The 9,668-nt window shown below is 29.8% G+C and overlaps 1 protein-coding gene across 1 annotated transcript; it reads right to left on the bottom strand.

Annotated features, from left to right (window-relative positions):
* Nucleotides 1-3,186: 3,186 nt before the first annotated feature.
* LOC118040245 (basic blue protein) lies at nt 3,187-3,965 on the bottom strand. Its single transcript, XM_035047139.2, has 2 exons — nt 3,699-3,965; nt 3,187-3,589 (listed from the first exon to the last, which is right to left on the bottom strand). Exons 1-2 carry the CDS (start codon nt 3,958-3,960, stop codon nt 3,390-3,392), a joined length of 462 nt encoding a protein of 153 aa, XP_034903030.2. The 5' UTR covers nt 3,961-3,965; the 3' UTR covers nt 3,187-3,389.
* Between the last annotated feature and the right edge of the window lie 5,703 nt (nt 3,966-9,668).

Genomic DNA, 9,668 nt, shown 5'->3' on the forward strand with positions numbered 1-9,668 from the left:
TTCTGACATGATTTAATGCATGTGTGTGTGCGTGTTTTGTTTGAAACTCATTTGAATGATTAGATTTGTTCATTGAAGTGTTAAATGTTAGTATAAAATGATGTTTTACCTGCTTTGATATTAGGCTCTTTTTTTTTTTTTTTTGAAGTTATGGTAATAGGTTTTAGGTATTGAAGTTATTGTAGTTTAGGTTGTTTTAAGTTATAATGTTGGGTTTGCGAGGTTGTAGGCATATTGTTTAAGCTTTAAAACAATGATTTTAATCAATAGAACAATGTTTATACATAGAGAATACTATGTTTACTCGCTGTCAAATGTACTCTGCTTACTGTTTTTTCTATTGATTTTTGTTTTCTAATTGTTTTGATGATTCTAACATGTTGTTTTAAACATGCTTTTAAGCTTTGTTTGCTAGGTTTAGTTTGCTTTTCTGGGTTTTATTATAGTTTTCTAGTTTTTTTAACATTTACGGGTTGATATTTTTTGGATGAACTTTGCCTAGGTCATTGATTTTTGTGTCATTTTAGTCTATTGATGATTCTTACATGTGCGTGCATGCTTTTTGACCTTTAATATAAGGTTTTCATGGCTTAAAAACATTGATTTAATAATTTATGATGTTTGGTTCATATTTTGCATAAAATCAAGTAATTACAACTTTTGTTTGATTTTTATGATGATCTAGCCCTAAAAGTTTGCTTGAATGCTATTTTCAAACATATCCATGCTTTCAATTTGATCTAAGATGGTTTGTTTTAAAAATCACATTTCTAGGTTGATTCGAGTGTTCCTCGAGCTCTTGATTAAATTCAAACATCTTTTTTTATTTTTGTTATTTCCTTTCTAATTTTCGGTCATGTTTTTAGGCTTGGTCTTTTGGGCCAAGAAGCCTAACCCATATGGCTGAGATGAGTCCATTTATGTTGATGCAGAATTTGGTGGACTTAAAATTCTCAAAGAAAAAAATGTTATTTTTTGTTTTTAAGGTGTGTTTGTCAAACATGGCCTATAGAAAAAAAATTTAAGCCTATGATCTCTAATTAATGGTGTGTTTGGAAAACATGCCATATCAATTTTCCAGCAATGTTTATTTTTTTATTTTTTATTCTTTTATCAAATAGACATCAAATAGTTTCTAAAAAATCTAAAGAAAATTCAAAGATCATTTTAAAATTATTTATGGGACCCTCACGTGTTTTCCAATTATTTTATTTAATATCTGGGTTGTAAAATTACATTGTAAGGTCAAGACCCGGTATTAAATATACCTGTTTTTTTTCTTCAAAATTTCAAGAAAAAAATACAAAAAATCTATTGAAAAAAATAAAGACAAATTCTAAAAAATATATATGTTTCACAACATATTTGTGATTATCTTCGTGCATAATTCACAATGGCCAAATTCACATAAAAAAACATTGTGTGAATTATTGGAAACAATAATATATATATATATATATATATATATATATATATATATATATATATATATATATGCGCGTGTGTGTGCGTGTGCGTGTGCGTGTGTTTTATTTTTGTGCATACAACCAAATTCTAAAATCTTCATACATGATTCATAAAAAAAAATTGCATTTTTATCATTCTTGAAAAAAAAAATCAATATACATGTATTACAACATGTTTGTGATTATCCATTAGGATTTAATCAAAATTTAAAAAAAAATATAAAAATCTATTTGTTTAATTAATAGTTAGGATATGAATTTTATAAAGTAATGCATATTCATGGTGTTAAACTAAATGAATTGACAAGAATACACCTTTAATTTTATTTTTATTTTTTGTGCTTTAAAATGGTTAGGTTTTAACCTTATAAGATAAAAACATTCTTTCTAAGAAAGACTTTTCTTAGACTTTGGACAGACCAATGTATAGAAACATGACTCATATAAATAAACAATGTAGCTTACTTTAGATAAGATTTACTAGGGGTGATATGTCTTTTCTATACACAACTAATTCCTTTATCCAAATTCTAAAATCAATTAGGGTTTTTAACGATCAAAATAGTTGAAGGCGACTCCATCTTTTTGTTTTTTTTAATGATAAATGATAAGAATTCCTTGTTCTTTCTATCCATTACAATAAAATTCTCATTCAATATAATCATCATCGGAACGCCACATATGTGCAATAGTGGTCATATTAAAAAAAAATTGATATTACTCTTGAGTTTGTTGTCACGGAGAAATAAATTGTGGATATTTTTATAAAGTCATTGAATGAAGAAAGATTATGTGCTCTTCAACTTGAACTAGGTATGGGCAATCCTCTTTGAAATCGATATTATATTGCTTGTTACATGCTTAGTGAGAAAAGATTGAGGGGAAACTTTGTAACTTTATTGTGCATATAGTCTAGCATAATTCATTTTTGGTCCTTTTAGTTTGATTTTTTTATATATATACAAAACTTCATTTTGCTCACATCTTAGTCCTTAGATTTGAGAGAAGTGAGAGAAAGTCACCGAGAAATGAAAATGAGAGGGTTGTAGTTTCTCCACATTTTGATGGTTAAAATAGTCAATCTTAATATTAATGAGTTTGGTTTGATAAAATAAGATCCATTTAGGTGTTTTGTATCCCTAATTTCATCTTTAAAAGTAGATAAAGGCTCGTTAATTTTTTTTTTCTGGGTTGATTTTTTATTGTTTGATTGATGAAAAATTATTTTTTTTTTCCGACATGTGGTTAAGAGTGGGTCAACTAGCTAATAAGCCTATATAAAAGGTGAAAAACTCATTAAGTTATAATATGTTATATAGCTTAAAATTTTCTTAATGTATGTATTTTTTTTATTTTTTTATATGTTTGTGTTGAATAATAAATAACCCTGGAATCAAAATCTAATAAGTCATGAGTATAAATGTTTTATGTAACAGATTGCATGCCAGGCTACTTTAGCTCTAGTAGATTCTAGTGAAGTTCCTTTGAAGATGAACATGATAGACTAGAGCACTTGGATGGAGAAAAGTACTGATTTAAAGAGCTATAATTCTCCTGAGGCAACAGTATGAGTGAGCCTTCTACTTAAATGCTATATTTTTATTGAGTTTTGCTACTGGAGAACTTTATCACGGTTCGTAACATAACATACATATCATTAATTAAAAAAAAAATCATAAACTCAATAAAAATAAAGCATTTAAGCACCAACAGAAAGAAAAGCAGCAACATTATTTCTTGTTTATTCCTTTTATATGTTAGTAATAAATTAACTAGTACAAGGGGTAGCTAGCCACTGATCCATGCAGTAATCAAGGCAGAGAGTTGCATATATGTATATATATATATATATCAAGACATAAAAGGAAAAGATTATGAATCTCATGGCTCATCTCTTATTATCCATCCCCCAACACCGCCATCTCACACGGCATTAACAGCTATTTTCATTCCAGACTGACAGTGTCCGGCGAAGCTGCAGATGAAGAAATTTTGTCCCTTCACGAGCTTGATCTGATCCTTTCCCGATGTGTAAACCTTGGCACCTCTAGGGCTCGTGCATGAACTGTAACCAGCCTTGTTCACAGCGACAACATTGTGGGCTGCAGTGCCGTAATTGAATACTGCAAGATATACAAGAACATACAGATACCAGTTCATTTCTCTGGCTTCATTTTCCAGAAAACTAAAAAAAAAAAAAAAATTTAATTTATTCGTTGCTTTTCTACTTACCAAGTATATCACCAGCTTTAAAACTCTTTCCTTTAGGCCAGCCAGAAACATTGAAGGTCCAGCCACCAGGGCCTCCAACTGTGTAGGTTGCTGCGTGAGCCATATCAAAATGGAGCAGCAGCAAGCACAGCGTAACTGCGACTGTCGCCACCATTGCACTGCCTCTTCCCTGAACCATTTTTTGAGAGATAAGAGACAAAGTGGAGGTCAGATCTTTGCTGGCTGGCTTGGCTAGTTGAGGGGTTTTGCTTAGGTTGATCATGCCGTTAGCACCTTCTTAAAGAGCTAGCTTGTGGGGTCAGTCTTCTATTTATGCTCTTAAAATAATGACAGAAAGCAAACAAAGAAAGTAATGGGGTTTGGCCATTTCCATTATTGTTGTGTTTGAACATTGAACGTTGGAGAATGGAGTCATTACACGGTGGTGGGTGGGTGGGTCTGGGTGGGTTGCTGGTAGGTACAAAATCACAGGCATATAACTCTCTATTAAATGCATGGTGATGCAGTAAAAGACATTAAAATAATTACTGTAGAAATGGCCCAATTTGGATTTTCTCCAACTTTTTTTTTTTTACTATACTAGAGACAAATTTGTAATTTCAAATTTTAAAAAAAAAAACAAGTTTTTTTTTAAATTTTTTTTTATTATACTTGAAATATTTATCATTTTACACCTTACTTATTTATTATTATTATTATTTTTAATTTATTTTATCATTACACTTTTTTTGAAAAAAAAAATATATTCTTTATACTTGGAATATTTATCAATCTATATTTGACATATTTATACTATTTTTTTTATTTTTATCTTCATTTTTTTCTAATTTGTTTTTTATTTTTTCTTTAAACTTTTTGTTTGAAAAATTATTATACAAAGATTAAGAAAATGTCTTTTATAACAATTGAAATATTTTCTCATTTTATAATATGTTAAAAATAAGCTTGAGATCTTACAAGTTTTTATTAACGCATATAATCTTTATTATATTTTATTTTATATAAATATCAACTTAGTGATTCAAAATTATATTTTTTATTCGTTATCAAAAAACACATTAATAACACTTATATAGTAATTCACTTGTGTTAGCAAAAAATTATTCGTCCTACAACTAGGCGAGTCAAATAGACGTTTTAATATTTTTTTATAGTACAAAAATAAACCCTTAGCATAGCACATATAAGTAATGTTTGATATTATATCTCGGAAATGTTTTTGAAAAAAATTAAATGTTTTTTTATTTTAAATTAATATGTTTTTAATATTTTTAGATCATTTTCATGTATTATATCAAAAATAATTTTTAAAAAATAAAAATATAATATTTTAATATATTTTAAAATAAAAAAACTTCAAAAAGTAGTTAATACTATACTCTTAAAGAACCCCATAATCGACTAGTGTTTTTTTGTCTAAAACAAGAATTATAAAAGATGAATTATTTTGATAATTTATAAAGCAGAATTGAAATTACATCACCAATAATCATTGAGTGGACAGGACAAGACACGGGTTTAAAGGCAGCAATCTTTTAGAGGAGGACTAACGTAACATTTCCATTATGTCCTGCCACCAACCCACCACTGTGACAGAAATAGTCAAGAAATGGGACTCACTCAGTCGACAAAAGTCCAGCAAAAGTCAGTGTCACCTCTGCAAATTCAACTGTAAAAATAAAAAAAGATCAGAGCAAGGTCTGTTGGTCTTGGGAGACTACAGGAGCCATGGTTAATATCCTTCAAGGTCATGTCAATCACAGTGCTTGTTGAAAATAAATCCCATTTTAAGCTTATCCCAACCATGATTACCTGGTGTAGTTTCTGGCAACTAACCCTAAAACGTTTCTAGTATTTTTTACATTGTGGTAGTGATTGCTTTTTAAATAGTTTTTTGTGTTGAAATATATGTTAATGATATTTTTTTATTTTTTAAAAATTATTTTTAACATCAGGACATCAAAACAATCCAAAAAATACAAATCGCACTCAATTTTAGCAAAAACGATCCTTTCTTCTCTTGTTTTAGGCTTGGTTATGGCCCTCGTCCTCTCTTCTCTTCATTTTAGACTAGATTTTGGCCTCCTCTTACTCTCTTCTGTAGGTTTAGTTTTGACCCTCGTTCTCTCTCCTTTAGGCTCACTTTTGGCTCTCTTTATTCTCTCTTATTGGATTCAATTTTAACCCTCTCTTTTCTCTCTTATTAGCCTCAGCACACACACAATTACCAAAGTGAATAATAGCAAAATGGCACATGGAGTTGTGAAGGAAGAAGGCATCCTACACGACAACATTTAACAGAATTATCAATGTATCAAGTATAGTAAAGGAAATGAAAAGCATAAACAAGAGATTAAGAAAAATATAACATGAAATAAAACTTAAACATTACAAAAATATAAAGAAAGAAATAAAGAGCATGATCTTGATCTGGAAATCAAGATGCCTAAATGCATGGCAAATGCCTCCTATTATAGGCCAAAATTTGGAACTATTGATTTGATGACTAATTGTTGAGTGGGTAGCCACATCTTGACTTAGTGACAATCCTTATCTTCTTGTCTGAACAAAACATCATTGATAACGTTTGAATTTTAACCACCTATACCATGAAAATTCTAGGAAATTGTCTCATCTTTTCAGCAAAAAAAATTAAGGTCATTTAGACTTCTAGAATTCGAGATATAGGCTGAACACTAAACAGTGTTTGGACTGCAGAACAGATTCGAACTTCTTCGTTGTTGCTATAATTTAGACTTAAAAACGACCTTTTTAAATCTTAGACTCCACATGAAAGTTTTAGGCCTATGACTTATCTTTCCATCCACATAAAGCATACCTAAATCTGAGATCTAAAGCTCCAAATATAACCCAATTACTGAACAGTGTTCCAGTTTGGACTGAATCAGCATCTCTTTTCTAAGTTTGGCCCTCTCTTTGTCCTTTCAATTTCTGTACTTAAACTCATCAATCAATCCTTTTATTTATATGATAAGTCTGCATTTAAGATGAACATTTATCATAAATTAAAGGTATCTTATATTATTAGATATGTTATTATAAAACTTATTTAAGTTAAGGAGTTATTAATACTTCAAGTGCAAAATGATGGTATAAAACCTTGATAAAAATGCACTTTTAAGTATTAATACAACCCCAAACCAGCTTATTACTAGTCCCTAGTAATCAAAGCGTTAAAATAGAAAAACAATTTGCAAATTCCACAAAGTAAGGCATTCATTATTGAACTTCCATTAATTTATCCAGATAAACAAACTCTCATTAAATTTATATATATCTACTCAATACCTTTTAAACAAAATATTAATAAACCTTCCTTTTTGTGTGCTCAATGTATGAAAACATAGATGATGAGGCTTTTATTGGAAGAAAATAATATTATGTTCTAATGTTTAAGGTTAACTTTCTTAGGTTGAGATTATTATCCTTTTTTTTTAATATACATAAATATAACTTAAAACACAATGCATCTTTAAACTATGTAACGACCTTTCAGCTAATGACTTTAGACCAGTTGATATTAGGGCATTAGGTGTTAAGACACCCTTACGAGCTTAGTAAGTCGGGTTGCAGATACTAATACGTAGATAGTGCAATGTTTGATTCCCTTAAGCTTTTCTCCTCAACCCATGTAACAAGTGTTGGGTCAATAGTTCCCAAGTCAATTGACTTTAGGGTATTAGGTGTTAAAACACCCCTTCGGGTTTAATTGCTTAGATTAGGGAGGCTACGAAACCAAACTTATCTATGCTTTTATTATCATCAATTTTATTTTTTTTTGCAAATGATATACTATTTCTTTCCCTTAGTAACAACCTTGAACAAAAGAACATAAATAATGTAATAATCCAATATGCAACCCATAATCATATGTTAAAGTGTGTGTGTGTGAAAATAAAGGTTTAAAAATACTTGTTAAATGAGTATATGAGCAAAATCAAGTAGTAATAATGTGAGAGTTTGTAAACCTAAATATTTCAAGAGAAGTATGTGATAGACCTTGTTATGAATATCGCAAATAAACATTGGAAAATGTTTACTAAGATACGTCTCAAAAGTCAATAAAATTCTCTCTTACTCTGACATCCTAGTAATAACAATTTTGTCAAATGGCTTTAATAATAGCAAAAATAGTTAGTAATTTTTTTTTTATTTCAACTACTACCTTCTCCCCCAGCCAAAACGAGACATTGTCCTCAATGTCCTAAGGTAGAAAGATGGAGTATAGAAAACACCACCTGAAACAACAAACACTAACAAATTTGAAACACACTTAAACAAATATAAGAAATAACAAACCAAAATAATATGTTAATAACAAAACCAAAAGACACAAGGTTTCACAAACGAAGACTTAAATCCAATTTAAGTTTTTTGCGGCTTTTTTTAGTTGACCAATTTATGCGACTCATGGAGAGATCAATTAAAGAGATGAAAGATTGTAGTTGGTCAATCAATTGTTCAGCAGTAGTAGCAAAGATTATGATTTGTCATGCCGAAGATGTTAGAAATTCCTATTCTACAGCTTGATCAATAAAAGATAATAAATTATCATAAAAACCATTAACATTTAACAAACCTATAGGTTTATGATGAATGTGCAGTTGGGTCCAAGAGGAAATATGAAAGATCTCTTCCAATGTGCCCAGACCACCTAGTAAGGCAATGAAGGCATCAACATGGTTAAACATTGCATTCATTCAATTAGACATTGTGGAGACCTATAGTTCTTCTCTAATTGTTTTTCCAATGATGTCCCCTTTTGCTAAAGCTTTGGGGATGACCCCCAAAACTTGACTACCTCCTAAAAATGTAGTTGTTGACACACTCCCCATTAACCTAAGGTTGCCTCCCCTATATACTAAATGAATTTTCCCTTAGCTAGTATCTGACCAAGATGATTTACGGATTCTAAAACTCTTTTTCTTTCCTAGGACTGGATAAAAAAAAACATAAATATTTTTTATTTTAAGAGTTGAGGATCCTGCCATTTCAAGACCTTTCTATGCTTGTAGAATGTGTGGGTTGAGTAGAAATGAAGGGAAGAAGAAGATTTTTTTATAGATGAGCAAAAGAAAATGTAATCATATCACCTATATAGAAGCCAGCTGGAGTCTATCTCTCTTTCTTCCCATTTTTTTTATTCTTTTTTTTTTTAAAAAAAAAAAAGCATGTGTATGTACAGGTAGTTGTGATTATGGCTCATATCTTTCTTGGTTTTACATCCAAGAATGGCTTAAACACCCTCTATGGGTCGAAGATAGGCTTTCCATTCAATTTTCTTAAAAACTGGCAAACATGGTATTTTTTAGTCAGATTCCCAAGACTCTTAAAAACTTGTAACCCGTGAAACTCTGAATTCAGGTCCAATCAAGAAGTTTATTATGTACTGATTTAAAAATATCAATTTTAAAACTTGTTAAAGAAAAAAATGGCAATCAAAATAATATGTATTAAAATTGACCGGAAAAAAAAACACTAAAGAAGGGTGAAATCGTAAAACAAAATCAATTTAAAATGATGAACATGTTCTTTATGAAAATAGGGCCATAAATCATGAATTGCACGATGCACATCTCACATTATGATGAGACTTAAGAGTCAATAGAAGATTATCTAAAGACTCTATGTTTTGAAATAAATCCTATATTTTGATAATTTTCACAAGTTTTGCAGAATGCATATGAGTCCTTGAACATAGTGGGCCAGTAAAATCTACTTTGTAAGATTTTTACAGTCGTCTTTTTTTATGATAAATGATCCCCATATGTCTTAGAGTGATAAAATTTAATGACACTATTTACCTCATTGTCGAGAATGCATCTATGAAATATTTAATCAGAATAATATTTGAATAAATAAGGGTCATCCCAATAAAAAATTTGCACTTCACTCAAGAACTTTCTTTTGTCTTAGTTATCTAATGAGCTAGCAAAAATCCTAAAGTAA

This window comes from Populus alba, chromosome 1 (genome assembly GCF_005239225.2).
Source record: "Populus alba chromosome 1, ASM523922v2, whole genome shotgun sequence".
Taxonomy (NCBI): Eukaryota; Viridiplantae; Streptophyta; class Magnoliopsida; order Malpighiales; family Salicaceae; genus Populus; species Populus alba.

Bases quoted from the DNA above. Each gene is read 5' to 3' on its own strand.
- LOC118040245 (XM_035047139.2), bottom strand. From the start codon at position 3,960: ATGATCAACCTAAGCAAAACCCCTCAACTAGCCAAGCCAGCCAGCAAA. The intron at 3,590-3,698 runs GTAAGTAGAAAA...TATATCTTGCAG, and splicing joins TAAAGCTGGTGATATACTTG to TATTCAATTACGGCACTGCA.